Consider the following 21,398-nt stretch of genomic DNA (forward strand, 5'->3'; position numbering starts at 1 on the left):
AGACATTTGTCCATCCAGTTCAGCCTATATTCCATCATAATAAATCCCCAGATCTACGTCCTTCTACAGAACCTAATAATTGTATGATACAATATTGTTCTGCTCCAGGAAGACATCCAGGCCTCTCTTGAACCCCTCGACTGAGTTCGCCATCACCACCTCCTCAGGCAAGCAATTCCAGATTCTCACTGCCCTAACAGTAAAGAATCCTCTTCTATGTTGGTGGAAAAACCTTCTCTCCTCCAGACGCAAAGAATGCCCCCTTGTGCCCGTCACCTTCCTTGGTATAAACAGATCCTCAGCGAGATATTTGTATTGTCCCCTTATATACTTATACATGGTTATTAGATCGCCCCTCAGTCGTCTTTTTTCTAGACTAAATAATCCTAATTTCGCTAATCTATCTGGGTATTGTAGTTCTCCCATCCCCTTTATTAATTTTGTTGCCCTCCTTTGTACTCTCTCTAGTTCCATTATATCCTTCCTGAGCACCGGTGCCCAAAACTGGACACAGTACTCCATGTGCGGTCTAACTAGGGATTTGTACAGAGGCAGTATAATGCTCTCATCATGTGTATCCAGACCTCTTTTAATGCACCCCATGATCCTGTTTGCCTTGGCAGCTGCTGCCTGGCACTGGCTGCTCCAGGTAAGTTTATCATTAACTAGGATCCCCAAGTCCTTCTCCCTGTCAGATTTACCCAGTGGTTTCCCGTTCAGTGTGTAATGGTGATATTGATTCCCTCTTCCCATGTGTATAACCTTACATTTATCATTGTTAAACCTCATCTGCCACCTTTCAGCCCAAGTTTCCAACTTATCCAGATCCATCTGTAGCAGAATACTATCTTCTCTTGTATTAACTGCTTTACATAGTTTTGTATCATCTGCAAATATCGATATTTTACTGTGTAAACCTTCTACCAGATCATTAATGAATATGTTGAAGAGAACAGGTCCCAATACTGACCCCTGCGGTACCCCACTGGTCACAGCGACCCAGTTAGAGACTATACCATTTATAACCACCCTCTGCTTTCTATCACTAAGCCAGTTACTAACCCATTTACACACATTTTCCCCCAGACCAAGCATTCTCATTTTGTGTACCAACCTCTTGTGCGGCACGGTATCAAACGCTTTGGAAAAATCGAGATATACCACGTCCAATGACTCACCGTGGTCCAGTCTATAGCTTACCTCTTCATAAAAACTGATTAGATTGGTTTGACAGGAGCGATTTCTCATAAACCCATGCTGATATGGAGTTAAACAGTTATTCTCATTGAGATAATCCAGAATAACATCCCTCAGAAACCCTTCAAATATTTTACCAACAATAGAGGTTAGACTTACTGGCCTATAATTTCCAGGTTCACTTTTAGAGCCCTTTTTGAATATTGGCACCACATTTGCTATGCGCCAGTCCTGCGGAACAGACCCTGTCGCTATAGAGTCACTAAAAATAAGAAATAATGGTTTATCTATTACATTACTTAGTTCTCTTAGTACTCGTGGGTGTATGCCATCCGGACCCGGAGATTTATCTATTTTAATCTTATTTAGCCGGTTTCGCACCTCTTCTTGGGTTAGATTGGTGACTCTTAATATAGGGTTTTCATTGTTTCTTGGGATTTCACCTAGCATTTCATTTTCCACCGTGAATACCGTGGAGAAGAAGGTGTTTAATATGTTAGCTTTTTCCTCGTCATCTACAACTATTCTTTCTTCTAGTCTTTCCTTGTGCAAATGAGAATAGAGATAATCCTTCTACAATGTGACAGCCCTTGAGATCTTTGTAGACAGCTATTAAGTCTCTTCTCAGTCTTCTTTTTTGCAAGCTAAACATTCACAAATCCTGTAAACATTCTTCTGTAACCTCTCTTCTCTGAACTTGCTCCAGTTTGTTGATGTCTTTTTTTAAAATGTGTTGCCCAAAACTGGACACAGTATTCCAGATGACGTCTGACCAAAGAGGAGGGCAACAATGACTTCACGTGTTCTAGACTGTATGCTTCTGTTAATACAACCCAGAATTGCATTTGCCTTTTTTGCTGCCGCATCACACTGTTGACTCATGTTCAGTTTATGATCTATTAGTATACCCAAGTCTTTTTCACATGTTCTGTTACTTAGCCCTATTCCTCACATTCTGTATATGCTTTTTTCATTTTTATTGCCCAGATGTAGTACTTTGCATTTTTCCTTGTTAACCCCTTTCTGACATCGGACGTACTATCCCGTCCATGTGGGGTGGGCCCCTATGACCATGGACGGGATAGTACGTCCAGCGCGATCGGCGGCGCTCACGGGGGGAGCGCCGCCGATCACGGCCGGGTGTCAGCTGCCTATCGCAGCTGACATCCGGCACTATGTGCCAGGAGCGGTCACGGACCGCCCCCGGCACATTAACCCCTGGCACACCGCGATCAAAGATGATCGCGATGTGGCGGCGGTGCAGGGAAGCACGGCGCAGGGAGGGGGCTCCCTGCGGGCTTCCCTGAGCCCCCCGCAGCAACGCGATGTGATCGCGTTGCTGCGAGGGTCTTACCTCCCTCCCTCCCTGCTCGAGCCCCGGATCCAAGATGGCCGTGGATCCGGGTCCTGCAGGGAGGGAGGTGGCTTCACAGAGCCTGCTTAGAGCAGGCACTGTGAAGGCTGCAGCGCTGCATGTCAGATCAGTGATCTGACAGAGTGCTGTGCAAACTGTCAGATCACTGATCTGTGATGTCCCCCCCTGGGACAAAGTAAAAAAGTAAAAAAAAAATTTTCAAATGTGTAAAAAAAAATAAAAAAAAATATTCCAAAATAATGAAAAAAAATAAAAAATATTAATCCCATAAATACATTTCTTTATCTAAATAAAAAAAAACAAACAATAAAAGTACACATATTTAGTATCGCCGCGTCCGTAACGGCCCGACCTATAAAACTGGCCCACTAGTTAACCCCTTCAGTAAACACCGTAAGAAAAAAAAAAAAAAAACGAGGCAAAAAACAACGCTTTATTATCATACCGCCGAACAAAAAGTGGAATAACACGCGATCAAAAAGACAGATATAAATAACCATGCTACCGCTGAAAACGTCATCTTGTCCCGCAAAAAACGAGCCGCCATACAGCATCATCAGCAAAAAACTAAAAAAGTTATAGTCCTGAGAATAAAGCGATGCCAAAATAATTATTTTTTCTATAAAATAGTTTTTATCGTATAAAAGCGCCAAAACATAAAAAAATGATATAAATAGGTGTCACTGTAATCATACTGACCCGAAGAATAAAACTGCTTTATCAATTTTACCAAACGCGGAACGGTATAAACGCCTCCCCCAAAAGAAATTCATGAATAGCTGGTTTTTGGTCATTCTGCCTCACAAAAATCGGAATAAAAAGCGATCAAAAAATGTCACGTGCCCAAAAATGTTACCAATAAAAATGTCAACTCGTCCCGCAAAAAACAAGACCTCACATGACTCTGTGGACCAAAATATAGAAAAATTATAGCTCTCAAAATGTGGTAACGCAAAAAATATTTTTTGCAATAAAAAGCATCTTTCAGTGTGTGACGGCTGCCAATCATAAAAATCCGCTAAAAAAACCCGCTATAAAAGTAAATCAAACCCCCCTTCATCACCCCCTTAGTTAGGGAAAAATTAAAAAAATGTATTTATTTCCATTTTCCCATTAGGGCTAGGGTTAGGGCTAGGGTTAGGGCTAGGGTTAGGGCTAGGGTTAGGGCTAGGGTTAGGGCTAGGGTTAGGGTTAGGGTTAGGGTTAGGGCTAGGGTTAGGGTTAGGGCTAGGGTTAGGGCTAGGGTTAGGGTTAGGGCTAGGGTTAGGGCTAGGGTTAGGGCTAGGGTTAGGGCTAGGGCTAGGGCTAGGGTTAGGGCTAGGGTTAGGGCTAAGGTTAGGGCTAGGGTTAGGGCTAGGGCTACAGTTTGGGTTGGGGCTAAAGTTACAGTTAGGGTTTAGATTACATTTACGGTTGGGAATAGGGTTGGGATTAGGGTTAGGGGTGTGTCTGGGTTAGAGGTGTGGTTAGGGTTACTGTTGGGATTAGGGTTAGGGATGTGTTTGGATTAGGGTTTCAGTTATAATTGTGCCTAAACAGTGGAAACCCCACATCAGGGGCTCTCCAAACGCGACATGGCGTCCGATCTCAATTCCAGCCAATTCTGCGTTGAAAAAGTAAAACAGTGCTTCTTCCCTTCCGAGCTCTCCTGTGTGCCCAAACAGGGGTTTACCCCAACATATGGGGTATCAGCGTACTCAGGACAAATAGGACAACAACTTTTGGGGTCCAATTTCTCCTGTTACCCTTGGGAAAATACAAAACTCGGGGCTAAAACATATTTTTTGTGGGAAAAAAAAAGATTTTTTATATTCACGGCTCTGCGTTATAAACTGTAGTGAAACACTTGGGGGTTCAAAGTTCTCACAACACATCTAGATTAGTTCCCTGGGGGGTCTAGTTTCCAATATGGGGTCACTTGTGGGGGGTTTCTACTGTTTAGGTACATTAGGGGTTCTGCAAACGCAATGTGACGTCTGCAGACCATTCCATCTAAGTCTGCATTCCAAATGGCGCTCCTTCCCTTCCGAGCTCTGCCATGCGCTCAAACGGTGGTTTCCCCCAACATACGGGGTATCAGCGTACTCAAGACAAATTGGACAACAACTTTTGGGGTCGAATTTCTCCTCTTACCCTCGGGAAAATACAAAACTGGGGGCTAAAAAATAATTTTGGGGGGAAAGATTTTTTTTTTAAATTTTCACGGCTCTGCGTTACAAACTGTAGTGAAACACTTGGGGGTTCAAAGCTATCACAACACATATAGATGAGTTCCTCAGGGGGTCTAGTTTCCAAAATGGTGTCACTTGTGGGAGGTTTCTACTGTTTAGGTACATTAGGGGCTCTGCAAATGCAATGTGACACCTGCAGACCATTCCATCTAAGTCCTCATTCCAAATGGAGCTCCTTCCCTTCCGAGCCCTCCCATGCGCCCAAACAGTGGTTCCCCCCCACATATGGGGTATCAGCGCACTCAGGACAAATTGGACAACAAATTGTGGGGTCGAATTTCTCCTGTTACCCTCGGGAAAATACAAAACTGGGGGCTAAAAAATAATTTTTGTGGGAAAAAATTTTTGTTTTATTTTTACGGCTCTCCATTATAAACTTCTGTGAAGCCCTTGGTGGGTCAAAGCGCTCAGCACACATTTAGATAAGTTCCTAAGGGGGTCTACTTTCCAAAATGGTGTCACTTGTGGGGGGTTTCTACTGTTTAGGTACATTAGGGGCTCTGCAAACGCAATGTGACACCTGCAGACCATTCCATCTAAGTCTGCATTCAAATTGCACTCCTTCCCTTCTGAGCCCTCCCATGTGCCCAAACAGTGGTTCCCCCCACATATGGTGTATCATCGCACTCAGGACAAATTGGGCAACAAATTTTGGGGTCCAATTTCTCCTGTTACCCTTAGGAAAATACAAAACTGGGGGCTAAAAAAATAATTTTTGTGGGAAAAAAATTTTGTTTTATTTTTACGGCTCTGCATTATAAACTTCTGTGAAGCACTTGGTGGGTCAAAGTGCTCACCACACCTCTAGATAAGTTCCTTAGGGGGTCTACTTTCCAAAATGGTGTCATTTGTGGGGGGTTTCAATGTTTAGGCACATCAGTGGCTCTTCAAACGCAACATGGCGTTCTATCTCAATTCCTGTCAATTTTGCTTTGAAAAGTCAAATGGCGCTCCTTCCCTTCCGAGCTCTCCCATCCGCCCAAACAGTGGTTTACCCCCACATATGGGGTATCAGCGTACTCAGGACAAATTGTACAACAACTTTTGGGGTCCAATTTCTTCTCTTACCCTTGGGAAAATAAAAAATTGGGGGCGAAAAGATAATTTTTGTGAAAAAATATGATTTTTTATTTTTACGGTTCTACATTATAAACTTCTGTGAAGCCCTTGGTGGGTCAAAGTGCTCACCACACCTCTAGATAAGTTCCTTAGGGGGCTACTTTCCAAAATGGTGTCACTTGTGGGGGGTTTCAATGTTTAGGCACATCAGTGGCTCTTCAAACGCAACATGGCGTCCCATCTCAATTCCTGTCAATTTTGCATTGAAAAGTCAAACGGCGCTCCTTCCCTTCTGAGCTCTCCCATCCGCCCAAACAGTGGTTTACCCCCACATATGGGCTATCAGCGTACTCAGGACAAATTGTACAACAACTTTTGGGGTCCAATTTCTTCTCTTACCCTTGGGAAATTCAAAAATTGGGGGCGAAAAGATAATTTTTGTGAAAAAATATGATTTTTTATTTTTACGGTTCTACATTATAAACTTCTGTGAAGCACTTGGTGGGTCAAAGTGCTCACCACACCTCTAGATAAGTTCCTTAGGGGGTCTACTTTCCAAAATGGTGTCACTTGTGGGGGGTTTCAATGTTTAGCCACATCAGGGGCTCTCCAAACGAAACATGGCGTCCCATCTCAATTCCAGTCAATTTTGCATTGAAAAGTCAAATGGCACTCCTTCGCTTCCGAGCTCTGCCATGCGCCCAAACAGTGGTTTACCCCCACATGTGGGGTATTGGCATACTCAGGACAAATTGTACAACAATGTTTGGGGTCCATTTTCTCGTTACCCTTGGTAAAATAAAACAAATTGGAGCTGAATTAAATTTTTTGTGAAAAAAAGTTAAATGTTCATTTTTATTTAAACATTTAAAAAATTCCTGTGAAGCACCAGAAGGGTTAATAAACTTCTTGAATATGGTTTTGAGCACCTTGAGGGGTGTAGTTTTTAGAATGGTGTCACACTTGGGTATTTTCTATCATATAGACCCCTCAAAATGACTTCAAATGAGATGTGGTCCCTAAAATAAAATGGTGTTGTAGAAATGAGAAATTGCTGGTCAACTTTTAACCCTTATAACTCCCTAACAAAAAAAAATTTTGGTTCCAAAATTGTGCTGATGTAAAGTAGACATGTGGGAAATGTTACTTATTAAGTATTTTGTGTGACATATCTCTGTGATTTAATTGCATAAAAATTAAAAGTTGGAAAATTGCGAAATTTTCATAATTTTCGCCAAATTTCCGTTTTTTTCACAAATAAACGCAGGTACTATCAAAGAATTTTTACCATTGTCATGAAGTACAATATGTCACGAGAAAACAATGTCAGAATCACCAGGATCCATTGAAGCGTTCCAGAGTTATAACCTCATAAAGGGACAGTGTTCAGAATTGTAAAAATTGGCCCGGTCATTAACGTGCAAACCACCCTTGGGGGTAAAGGGGTTAAAGACCATTCTGTTAGTTGCTGCCCACTGCTCCAGTTTATTTATACCTTTTTGAATCCTCTCTCTTCTCTAGTATTAGCTATCCCTCCTAGCTTTGTGTCATCAGCAAATGTAATCAGTGTACTCTCAATTGCTTCATCTAAATCATTGATAAAGATGTTAAACAATACAGGGCCCAGGACAGAACCCTGTGGTACCCCACTTGAGACATTCTACCAACTGGATGTGCAGCCATTTATGACCACTCTTTGGGTCCGATCACTAAGCCAGTTATGAACCCACCTCAAACAGTTGCCTTGTCCATTCCATACTTAGTCATTTTTTCAATGAGGATGGTGTGAGATACTTTGTCAAATGCCTTGCTGAAGTCAAGATATACTATATCTACAGCATTTCCCTGACCTACCCAGTCAGTGATTCTGTCATAGAAGGAAATTAAGTTAGTCTGACATGACTTATTAGTTACAAACCCATGCTGACTCTGGTTAATCACTTCATTCTTATCCAGGTACTTACATGTTGTTTAATTTGTTCAAAGATCTTTCCTGGTACAGAAGTTAGACACACCGGCCTATAGTTCCCAGGGTCCACATTTTTGAAGATAGGAACAACATTTGCTCTTCTCCAGTCTTCTGGGACTTCTCCTGTTATTCAAGAATTTTCAAAGATTATGGAGAGTGGTTCAAAAATTTTTTGTGCTATCTCCTTCAGTACTCTGGGGAGGAATTCATCTGGACTTGGAGACTTGAATTCATTTATGTTAGCTAAGGGTTTCCTCACTATCTTTCTGTTTATAGATATCCTGTATTCTTGTATTCCTTTAATAGGGCAGTGAAGATCAGTTGATGTTACATTTCCTTTCTGAGAGAAAACAGATGCAAAATAGGAATTTAAAAGTGCAGCCTTCTCAACATCCTTTCGTATCATTTCATCATTTTCATCCTGGAAAAATCCTATAGCATTTTTGACTTTTCTTTTACTTTTGACATATCCCCCAAATCCTTTTTTATTGCTTTTGATGTATCTTTCAAGCCATAATTCATTGTCGGCTTTAGCTAATCTGATTCTTGCCCTGCAGGTTCTGCAGATAGCATTATATTCTTCTTTAGATATACCTCCCTCTTTCCATTTGATACACATTTCTTTCTTCCTTTTTAGCATGTGTTTAAGTTCTTTGTTCATCCATCCTGTTTTCCTTAACTGCTTCATATTCTTCCCTCTTTTTTGAATTGTTAATGATTGTGCTTTGAGAATCTTCAAGATTTCCCATCCTTCCTGGACTTTTTTGACCTTAAGGATATCCAGCCATTGGATCCTTCCGATTCTCTTTCTGAGTCCCTTAAAATCTGCCTTTCTGAAATCTAACCTTGAAGTCTGAGTCTTCACAGGTCTTCCTCCTCTAATTATCCAAAATTCTAAAATAGCATGGTCGCTACCTCCTAGGGTCCCAGCCACTTTTACCTCCTCAACCATTTCCTCCCTGTTTATAAGGATTAGATCCAAGGTAGCAGATCCCCTTGTTTTCTCCCTTACCTTTTGGAAGATAAAGTTGTCAGCAAGAGAGGATAAGAATTTGCTTGACCTGTTAGTTTTGCCTGAGAGAGATTCTCAACAAATGTCTGGATAGTTGAAATCTCCCATGACTACTATGTCATATTTTTTAGAGAACTTGGCCATTTGATGCATAAAGAGTTCATGATGCCATGAATCATGATGCCATGGAGTTCAAAGATGCCATGGAATTTTAACAGGATGAAAAGGGTGACATGGTCAAAAAGGATGTTGAGAAGGTCAAACTTTTAAACTTCTATTTTGCATCTGTGTTCTCTAAGAATGCAATTGTACCATCAACTGATCTTCACAGTGCCATCGAAGGAATAAGAGAATCCACACTATCCATAAACAGAGATTGGATAAAAATACAGTAATTAACCAGAGCCAGCATGGGCTGTAGCAAAGAAGTCATGCTAGACTAATATTATTATTATTATTATTTATTATTATAGCGCCATTTATTCCATGGCGCATTACATGTGAGGAGGGGTACACATAATAAAACAAGTACAATAATCTTGAACAATACAAGTCACAACTGGTACAGGAGGAGAGAGGACCCTGCCCGCGAGGGCTCACAATCTACAAGGGATGGGTGAGGATACAGTAGGTGAGGGTAGAGCTGGCCGTGCAGCGGTTTGGTCAATCGGTGGTTACTGCAGGTTGTAGGCTTGTCGGAAGAGGTGGGTCTTCAGGTTCTTTTTGAAGGTTTCGATGGTAGGCGAAATTTCCTCCTATGATGGAATCACGGACGGAAATACAGTAGATATAGTATATCAAGACTTCAGCAAAGCATTTGATAAAGTATCTTATACTATCCTTATTGAAAAAATGACCAAGTATGGGATTAATAAGGCTACGGTTAGGTGGATTCATAACTGGTTCAATGATCATGCTCAAAGAGTGGTAATAAATGGTTGCACATCCAATTGGAAAAGTGCTTCAAGTGGGGTGCCACAAGGCTCTGTGCTGGCCCCAGTGTTGTTCAACATTTTTATAAATGATCTAGATAAGGGCACTGATGGTAAACTAATCAAATTTGCAGACAATGCAAAGCTAGGAGGAATAGCTAATACACTAGAGAAGACAGAAAAGATTCAGAAGGATCTAGATAAGCTTGAACAATGGGCAGCAACTCATAGAATGGTATTTAACAGGGAGAAATGCAACATTCTACATCTGGGCAACAAAAACAATAAATACATCTATATAATGGGAGGAATAGAACTAAGCAACAGCGAGTGAGAAAAAGACTTGGGTATGCTAATGGATCACAGACAGCACATGAGTTAACAGTGTGATGCAGCAGCAAAAAAGTCAAATACACTTCTAGGATTTATTAAGAGAAGCATAGAGTCTAGATCATGTGAAGTAATTATCCCCCTCTACTCCTCCTTGGTCAGGCCTCATCTGGAATACTGTGTCCAATTCTGGGCACCATATTTTAAAAAGTACATATGAAAGACTGGAGTAAGTTCAGAGAAGAGCTACCAGAATGGTGAGCGGACTGCAAAGTATGTCCTACGAGGAACAGTTACAGGATCTGGGAATGTTTAGCTTGTAAAAAGAAGGCAAAGAAGAGACTTTAATAGCTGTCTACAAATATCTGAAGGGATGTCACAGTGTAGAGGGATCATCATTATTATCACGTGCACATGGAAACACAAGAAGCAATGGAATTAAATTGAAAGGGAGAAGATACAGATTAGATATTAGAAAAAAACTTTTGACAGTGAGAGTAATTAATGAGTGGAACAGGCTGCCACGAGAGGTGGTGAGTTCTCCTTCTGTTGCCTGTCATTGATTTTCATGGACCCATAGACTTGTATAGTTTCTTTTCATCATTGATGTCAGTAAAAAATGGACATGTGAATTGCATCATAGACTATAATGGGTGCAATTGGTACATGCTCTATTCGTGGACATCATAGCTGGTACAATTATCTAAATGAGACCTTTCATGTACAGTGCCACAGACTCATATCTGTATGTTTTTTTACTTTTAGCACAAGTCTCTGACTCAGCGAAGATGCTCAGCGCCTTCCCTTGTGTTTCCTAAGGCTCTCAGCAAACCATGGTCCACAGGAAGGTACATGTGATATGTTGTGCTTTGTGCCTTAAGCATTTATGTACCATTTTTATTTAATTTAAGTTATTTTCAATTTAAAAAGGAATCCCACTTTTTGTAGCATTTAAATGAGTTTTTCTCTTTCAGCAAATGGCCCCCAAATACTAGCAGGCATGTAGAATAACAAAGCCAGCTGGTATTCACTCTCCTCTGCTCCATCACTGGTTCTCTGATGCTGTTCTGATATCATTGTTTTGGCTGCAGCCATGATGTCGCATCAACAGCGCACATCATCACTGCAGCCAATCACTGAACTCACTGGCTCATACCGCCTACATCAGCACAGTCACTGAGCTCAGTGGCTCTTACCGCCTACATCAGCACAGTCACTGAGCTCAGTGGCTCTTACCGCCAACATCAGCACAGTTACTGAGCTCAGTGGTTGATTGCAGTAATCATGCTACAGCCAAAACACAGTTCTCTGTAGGGGCTGGCTGGCACTTTTCAGCCTGGGAGGCAATCACAAAGCAGGGGTCCTCGAGTTGCAGTCGCCCACCTTTGCCCTACTTATTGCTGGCTGCTGCATTAAAGCAACAGAGATAACAGGCTTTAAAAACAGGCTTGTACATAGATATATAAATAGAATGGAGCTTGCTGCATAGATATGGGAGCATAACCAAGCTTACTGCCTACATAAATACTGTAACAGAAGCAAGCTGACCACATAGACCAGAGAAGGATGGATTACTAAGTAGATAAGGGAGCAGAACTGACCTTACTAGATATAGGAGCAGAACCGAGCTTACTGCAGAGATATGGGAGCAGAACCGAGCTTACTACAGAGATATGGGAGCAGAACCGAGCTTACTACAGAGACATGGGAGCAGAACAGAGATTACTACAGTGAAATTGGAGATGAACTGTGCTTACTACTACAGAGATAAGGGAGCAGAACTGAGCTTGCTACAGAGATAATGGAGCAGAACCAAGCTTACTACAGAGATAATGGAGCAGAACGGAGTTTACTACAGAGATAAGGGAGTAGAACAGAGCTTACTACAGAGATAAGAGAGCAGCACTAAGCTTACTACAGAGATAAGAGAACAGAACCAAGCTTACTGCAGAGATAATGGACCAGAATGAAGTTTACTACAGAGATATAGGAGAAGAACCAAGCTTACTACAGAGATAAGGGAGCAGAACAGAGCTTACTAAAGAGCTGTGGGAGAAGAACCGAGCTTACTACAGAGATAATGGAGCAGAACGGAGTTTACTACAGAAACATGGGAGCAGAACAGAGCTTACTACTACAGATGTAAGGGAGCAGAACTGAGCTTACTACAGAGATATGGGAGCAGTACTGAGCTTACTACAGAGATATGGGAGCAGAACCGAGCTTACTATAGAGATAAGGGAGCAGAGCCTAGATTACCAAGTCTACTGCATAGATACGGACGGAACCAGAACCAAGCTTACTGCTTAGATATGGTGCCATAACTGAGCTTACTTACAAACATACATATATCTCTAGAAACACTGACAAGTAAATACACAGTACAGCAGGGACATTGCTAAGGTTCTAAAAGATCAGGGGTTTAAGCCCCAAAGTGTGTGTCTCCCCATCTAACAACCCTATAGCCATTTAAAAGAGCATCTATACATATATAATTACAGTATACCACTGTTGCTAATCAATAAACATACAATGCAAAGACCAAAAGCAATAAAACTACTCAATGTCCACCACCATCACCACTACACAGCGAATACATAATATAATATAATATAATATGACCATTACCTTTACATAACAAAACACTATACAGAGACCAATGACACCACCATACACCTTCTACTACATAATGACTGAAACAAATTCATCTGTCACTAAATATAAAAAGAAATAAAAGACTACTAAAAACAGCAATATTACCACCTTACGGTAACCGTATATTGGTAGATACCAGTCCTTCAGAACATACACGTGAGTACAGTACTGTTTATATAGTGACTTACAGCTGACGATCTTTCTGATTTGGGTCATTCACTTTTCCCGTCTTTTCCATCTCACCCATACCTCCATTACCACTTTTCCAGCCACAACTCATCTGCACAGATTACAATAAAAACACATTTGACTTCTCACATTTATAGTGATGTCTCCATCTATTCCCAACCTACAAAAACTCCCCAATCTGCATGTACCTGACGCATAGAATACTGACTCCAATATTTAAAAAACTGAGTCATTACTATGATTACTCGCTCCCCCCAAAATTAAAGTGCCCCATAGAAAGTATTAATATCGCCACTGTGCAAAGGCCTGTATGCTCCTTTGAAGGATGATGGCCCCACAATCAGTGATAGTTTGGGAGCCAAGTCATCTGCTGGTATAGGTAAACTGTGTTTTATCAAGACCAAGTCAAGTCAGAGCAGCCACCTACCAGGAAATTTTAGGTCACTTTATGATTCCCTCTGCCGAAAAGCTTTTTGGAGATGGAAATTTTATTCTCCAGCAGGACTTGGCACCACACTGCCAAATGATGTACCAATACCTGGTTTAAAAACAACAGTATAACTGTGCTTGATTGGCCAGCAAACTCGCCTGACCTTAACCCCATAGAGAATCTATGGGGTATTGTTAAGAGGAAGATGAAAGACACCAGACCCAACAATGCAGACTAGCTGAAGGCTGCTATCAAAGCAACCTGGGCTTCCATAACACCTCAGCAGTGCCACAGACTGACCGCCTCCATGCCACGCCGCACTGATGCAGTAATTGATGCAAAAGAAGACCCGACCAAGTATTGATTGCATTTACTGAACATACATTTCAGTAGGCCAACATTTCGGATGTGAAAATCATTTTTTCAAGCTGGTGTTATAAAGTATTCTAATTTACTGAAATAATGACTTTTGGGTTTTCATTGGCTGTAAGCCATAATTATCAACTTTAACAGAAATAAATACTTGAAATACATCACTCTATTGGTAATGACGCTATATAATAAATGAGTATCACTTTTTGTATTGAAGAAGTGAAAAAAAATAACTTTTTGATGATATTCTAATTTTGTGAGATGCACCTGTATATAGTATGATGGCCCCAGCCCCTATATATATAGCATGATGGCCCCAGTTCCTCCATATATAGTATGATGGCCTCAGCCCTCATATATACAGTATGATGGCCCCAGCCCCCATATAGAGTAAGATGGCCCTAGTTCCTCCATATATACAGTATGATGGCCCCAGCCCCCATATATACAGTGTGATGGCTCCAGTTCCTCCATATATAAAGTATGATAGCCCCAGCCCTCATATATACAGTATTACATTATGATGGCCCCAGTTCCCCCCATATATAAAGTATGATGGCCCCAGCCCCCATATAAACAGTATGATGGCCCCAGCTCTCATATATAGTATGATGGCCCCAGTTCTCCCATATATATAGTATGATGGCCCCAGCTCTCATATATATAGCATGATGGCCCCAATTCCCCCATATACTGTATATAGTATGATGGCCCCAGCTCCCATATATATAGTATGATGGCCGCAGCTCTCATATATATAGCATGATGGCCCCAATTCCCCCATATACTGTATATAGTATGATGGCCCCAGCTCCCATATATATAGTGTGATGGCCCCAGTTATCCCCATATATATAGTATGATGGCCCCAGTTCTCTTCATATACAGTGGGGCAAAAAAGTATTTAGTCAGTCAGCAATAGTGCAAGTTCCACCACTTAAAAAGATGAGAGGCGTCTGTAATTTACATCATAGGTAGACCTCAACTATGGGAGACAAACTAAGAAAAAAAAATCCAGAAAATCACATTGTCTGTTTTTTTATCATTTTATTTGCATATTAAGGGGGAAAATAAGTATTTGGTCAGAAACAAACAATCAAGATTTCTGGCTCTCACAGACCTGTAACTTCTTCTTTAAGAGTCTCCTCTTTCCTCCACTCATTACCTGTAGTAATGGCACCTGTTTAAACTTGTTATCAGTATAAAAAGACACCTGTGCACACCCTCAAACAGTCTGACTCCAAACTCCACTATGGTGAAGACCAAAGAGCTGTCAAAGGACACCAGAAACAAAATTGTAGCCCTGCACCAGGCTGGGAAGACTGAATCTGCAATAGCCAACCAGCTTGGAGTGAAGAAATCAACAGTGGGAGCAATAATTAGAAAATGGAAGACATACAAGACCACTGATAATCTCCCTCGATCTGGGGCTCCACGCAAAATCCCACCCCGTGGGGTCAGAATGATCACAAGAACGGTGAGCAAAAATCCCAGAACCACACAGGGGGACCTAGTGAATGAACTGCAGAGAGCTGGGACCAATGTAACAAGGCCTACCATAAGTAACACACTACGCCACCATGGACTCAGATCCTGCAGTGCCAGACGTGTCCCACTGCTTAAGCCAGTACATGTCCGGGCCCGTCTGAAGTTTGCTAGAAAGCATTTGGATGATCCAGAGGAGTTTTGGGAGAATGTCCTATGGTCTGATGAAACCAAACTGGAACTGTTTGGTAGAAACACAACTTGTCGTGTTTGGAGGAAAACGAATACTGAGTTGCATCCATCAAATACCATACCTACTGTAAAGCATGGTGGTGGAAACATCATGCATTGGGGCTGTTTCTCTGCAAAGGGGCCAGGACGACTGATCCGGGTACATGAAAGAATGAATGGGGCCATGTATCGTGAGATTTTGAGTGCAAACCTCCTTCCATCAGCAAGGGCATTGAAGATAAAACGTGGCTGGGTCTTTCAACATGACAATGATCCAAAGCAAACCGCCAGGGCAACGAAGGAGTGGCTTCGTAAGAAGCATTTCAAGGTCCTGGAGTGGCCTAGCCAGTCTCCAGATCTCAACCCTATAGAAAACCTTTGGAGGGAGTTGAAAGTCCGTGTTGCCAAGCGAAAAGCCAAAAACATCACTGCTCTAGAGGAGATCTGCATGGAGGAATGGGCCAACATACCAATAACAGTGTGTGGCAACCTTGTGAAGACTTACAGAAAACGTTTGACCTCTGTCATTGCCAACAAAGGATATATTACAAAGTATTGAGATGAAATTTTGTTTCTGACCAAATACTTATTTTCCACCATAATATGCAAATAAAATGTTAAAAAAACAGACAATGTGATTTTCTGGATTTTTTTTTCTCAGTTTGTCTCCCATAGTTGAGGTCTACCTATGATGTAAATTACAGACGCCTCTCATCTTTTTAAGTGGTGGAACTTGCACTATTGCTGACTGACTAAATACTTTTTTGCCCCACTGTATATAGTATGATAGCCCCAGTTGCCCCCATATATACAGTATTATGGACCCAGCCACCATTTATACAGTATGATGGCTCCAGTTCCTCCATATATAAACTATGATGACCCTAGCCCCTATATATTCAGTATTACAGTATGATAGCCCCTGTTCCCCCATGTATAAAGTATGATGGACCCAGCCCCCATATGTACAGTATAATGGCCCTAGTTCCTTCATACTGTATATACAAAAGTATGATAGCCCCAGCCCCCATATATGCAGTATTACAGTATGATGGCCCCAGTTCCCCCATATATAAAGTATGATGGCCCCAGCCCATATATATATATATAGCATGATGGCCCCAATTCCCCCATATACTGTATATAGTATGATGGCCCCAGCTCCCATATATATAGTATGATGGCCCCAGTTCTCCCCATGTATATAGTATGATAGCCCCAGTTGCCCCTCTACAGTATGATGGCCCCAGCCCCCATATATACAGTATGATGGCTCCAGTTCCTCCATATATAAAGTATGATGGCCCCAGCCACTATATATACAGTATTACAGTATGATAGCCCCTGTTCCCTCCATCTATAAAGTATGATGGCCCAGCCCCCATATGTACAGTATGATGGCCCCAGTTCCTCCATATATAAGGTATGGTGGCCGCAACCCCCATATATACAGTACTAGATTGTGGCCCGATTCTAACGCATCGGGTATTCTAGAATATGTATGTATGTACTCTATGTATATAGCAGCCACATAGTATATAGCACAGGCCACGTAGTATATAGGAACCATGTAGTATATAGCAGACAAATACGATGTGGCCTGTGCTATATACTATGTGGCTGCTATATACAAACATACATACATATTGTAGAATACCCGATGCGTTAATACAGGCCACGCAATATATAACACAGCCCAAAATAATACAGCTCAAACAGTATATAACACAGCCCACGTACTATATAACACAGCCCACGCAGTATATAGCAGCCACGCAGTATATAACACAGGCGACGTAGTATATAACACAGGCCACGCAGTATATAACACTGGCCACGTAATATATAACACAGGCCACGCAGCATATAACACTGGCCACGTAATATATAGCACAGCACATGCAGTATATAACACTGGCCAGGTAGTATATAGCAGCCACGCGGTATATTACACAGCCCACGCAGTATATAACACTGGCCACATAATGTATAACACAGCCCACGCAGTATATAACACTGGCCACGTAATATATAGCACAGGCCACGCAGTATATAACACTGGCCACGTAATATATAGCACAGCACACGCAGTATATAACACTGGCCAGGTAGTATATAGCAGCCACGCGGTATATTACACAGCCCACGCAGTATATAACACTGGCCACGTAATCTATAGCACAGCCCACGCAGTACATAACACAGCCCACATAGCATCTAACACTGGCCAGGTAGTATATAGCAGCCACGTGGTATATTACACAGCCCACGTAGTATATAGCATTGTGGGCACTGTATCCCTGTTAAAAAAAAATAATTAAAATAAAAAATAGTTATATACTCACTTGCCGGGATCCAATCCAGCGAAGCTGTGGCGCAGGCTGCTGCCATCTTTTGTTCCCAGGATGCATTGCGAAATTACTCAGATGACTTAGCAGTCTCGCGAGACCGCTAAGTCTTCTGGGTAATTTCGCAATGCATCTATGGTAACGGAAGATGGCGGAGGCTGCGCGCGCGGCTCGGCAGACTACGGAGGGTGAGTATAGCAGGTTTTTTGTTTTTTTATTATTTTTAACATTACATCTTTTTACTCTTGTAAAAAGTTGGGGACACACAGGGTTAATAGCAGCGGTTACAGAGTGCGTTACCCGCGGCATAACGCGGTCCATTACCGCTGGCATTAACCCTGTGTGAGCGGTGACTGGAGGGGAGTATGCGGGCACCAAGCACTGACTGCGGTGACTGGAGGGGAGCATGCAGGCGCCGGGCACTGACTGAAGTGACTGGAGGGGAGTATGCGGGCACCAAGCACTGACTGCTGTGACTGGAGGGGAGCATGCAGGCGCCGGGCACTGACTGCGGTGACTGGAGGGGAGTATGCGGGCACCAAGCACTGACTGCGGTGACTGGAGAAGAGCATGCAGGCGCCGGGCACTGACTGCGGTGACTGGAGGGGAGCATGCGGGCGCCGGGCACAGACTGCGGTGACTGGAGGGGAGCATGCGGGCGCCGGGCACAGACTGCGGTGACTGGAAGGGAGCATGCGGGCGCCGGGCACTGAACTGCAGGGGAGTAGGGAGGGACTAATCCCTCATCCTGATTCCTGGAACTGCAGCCTCCGTCTTCTCTTCTGGCCTGTAGAGCGGCGTGAGACAATGACATCATCACACCCCCTGCATGAGCACGCTGAGGTCTCACAAGCTACGATCTGCAGCTTATGAGACAGACTGATGCGCGTGACCGTGTCTGCTGACGGCCACATCACAGCACAGTAGACACAGCTGTGCGCAGTTTCTTGTGCACGGTCATCAGACGACCGGCCCTGCACAGCTGCTGGGGTAGCGGCCCGGGGGGGCATTTGCCTCCCTGCCACCTGGCCCAGCCAGCCCCAGACATTGAGCCGTGAAAATAAAAAAATCACATTTTTCCCACAAAAATCTTTTTTAGCTACAAATTTTGTATTTTCACAAGGGTAACATTGGAAAATGGACCCAAAATTGTTGTGCAATTTCTCCTGAGTTCTCCTATACCCCATATGTGGTCAAAAACTGCTTTTGAGGCACAGTACAAAGCTCAAAAGAGAAGGAGCGCCATATTACAGTGCAGATTTTGCTGCACTAATTTGAGGGTGCCATGTTACACTGGCAGAGCCGTTAAGGTGACAGAACAGCAGAATCCCCCATAAGGGATCCCATTTTTCAAACTAAACCTCTAAATGAACTCATCTAGTGGTGCAGTGATTATATTGACACCACAGGTGTGTCACAGAATTTTATACCACTGGGCAGTGAAAAAATAATAATTTGCATTTTTGCCACCCAGATTGTGTGTTAGCCCCATGTTTCACATTTTCGCACTGGGAAATGGGTAAAAATGGTGCCAAAATTTGTCCCACAATTTCTGCTGAATGTTTAAATACCCCATATGTGGTTGTACAGTACTGTTTAGCCACACGGTGAGACTCAGGAGGGATGTAGCGCTATTTGCCTCCTGGAGCACAGATTTTCTTAGCATAGTTTGCAGACTCCATACAAAGATCCCCTAAGTGCTAGAAGAGCAGAGTCTCCCTCAAAAGACCCCATTTTGGAAATTACGGTATACCCCTTTGGGAATTTATCTACAGGTGTAGAGATGATTTTAGCTCCATGGTTGTTTTCCAGAAACAAGCAGCAGTGGATGTTGCTGAGTGAAAATGGCAAATCATTTTAGTGACCAGTACATTGTAGTGACCAGTACTTTGTAGTGACTAATACATTATTCCTAGCTCATGCTTCTGTAGACACACACCTGCAAATTAGGCGGGCTCTCATCACTACAGAAATGGCAAACATGCGGGAGCTAAATCTGGTCTAGACACACTGTGGCTCAGAAGAGAGGATTTGGGTTTGGGGTATTTCGATTTGGGAGCGCAGAATTTGCTGAATTATCTTTTGGGGGGCGAGGAGCCATTTTGCTTTTCCAGAGCCATTGTGCTACTAGTAATGTGGCAGCCCGCTATATTTCCGTTAACAGATGATGGACCTGAGTGGAGACTTGCTTTTTTTGTAGATTGAGTTGAAGCTCTTATTGGGAACATTTTACATAACATTTAGGATCAAATTTATCCATCTCTCTATGCTGAGCACTTACTTTGCGGTTTCCATCTAAAACTCCAAGTGACGTGATTCACATGAAACCCTGAAGGGATCCATTCACTATAATGAGGCAGCAGAGTTACTGTGGACTTCGTTTGGCCTCTGTTCAGCGCTGTTCTTTTCAGAAGTGCACAAAACTGTGGTCGACTGCACTTTTACAGGTCCTTCTCAAAAAATTAGCATATAGTGTTAAATTTCATTATTTACCATAAAGTAATGATTACAATTAAACTTTCATATATTATAGATTCATTATCCACCAACTGAAATTTGTCACGTCTTTTATTGTTTTAATACTGATGATTTTGGCATACAACTCCTGATAACCCAAAAAACCTGTCTCAATAAATTAGCATATTTCACCCATCCAATCAAATAAAAGTGTTTTTTAATAACAAACAAAAAAACCATCAAATAATAATGTTCAGTTATGCACTCAATACTTGGTCGGGAATCCTTTGGCAGAAATGACTGCTTCAATGCGGCGTTGCATAGAGGCAATCAGCCTGTGACACTGCTGAGATGTTATGGAGGCCCAGGATGCTTCAATAGCAGCCTTAAGCTCATCCAGAGTGTTGGGTCTTGCGTCTCTCAACTTTCTCTTCACAATATCCCACAGATTCTCTATGGGGTTCAGGTCAGGAGAGTTGGCAGGCCAATTGAGCACAGTAATACCATGGTCAGTAAACCATTTACAAGTGGTTTTGGCACTGTGAGCAGGTGCCAGGTCGTGCTGAAAAATGAAATCTTCATCTCCATAAAGCATTTCAGCCGATGGAAGCATGAAGTGCTCCAAAATCTCCTGATAGCTAGCTGCATTGACCCTGCCCTTGATGAAACACAGTGGACCAACACCAGCAGCTGACATGGCACCCCACACCATCACTGACTGTGGGTACTTGACACTGGACTTCAGGCATTTTGGCATTTCCTTCTCCCCAGTCTTCCTCCAGACTCTGGCACCTTGATTTCCGAATGACATGCAAAATTTGCTTTCATCAGAAAAAAGTACTTGGGACCACCTAGCAACAGTCCAGTGCTGCTTCTCTGTAGCCCATTTCGGCACCTGTAGCCCATTTCCTGCACACGCCTGTGCACGGTGGCTCTGGATGTTTCCACACCAGACTCAGTCCACTGCTTCCTCAGGTTCCCCAAGGTCTGGAATCGGTCCTTCTCCACAATCTTCCTCAGGGTCCGGTCTCCTCTTCTCGTTGTACAGCGTTTTCTGCCACATTGTTTCCTTCCAACAGACTTACCATTGAGGTGCCTTGATACAGCACTCTGGGAACAGCCTATT

The 21,398-nt window shown here is 42.6% G+C and overlaps 1 protein-coding gene across 3 annotated transcripts in view; it reads left to right on the forward strand.

The window, feature by feature from the left end:
* TAGAP (T cell activation RhoGTPase activating protein) overlaps nt 1–21,398 on the forward strand; it is a 254,746-nt gene that overhangs the window by 114,940 nt on the left and 118,408 nt on the right. For all 3 annotated transcript variants that reach the window (XM_069725919.1, XM_069725918.1, XM_069725921.1), the window contains one exon: nt 10,871–10,953. In XM_069725919.1, coding sequence (XP_069582020.1) covers nt 10,871–10,953 — 83 coding nt within the window. The remainder of the gene's footprint in view (nt 1–10,870; nt 10,954–21,398) is intronic.

This window comes from Ranitomeya imitator, chromosome 5 (assembly GCF_032444005.1).
Source record: "Ranitomeya imitator isolate aRanImi1 chromosome 5, aRanImi1.pri, whole genome shotgun sequence".
NCBI lineage: Eukaryota > Metazoa > Chordata > Amphibia > Anura > Dendrobatidae > Ranitomeya > Ranitomeya imitator.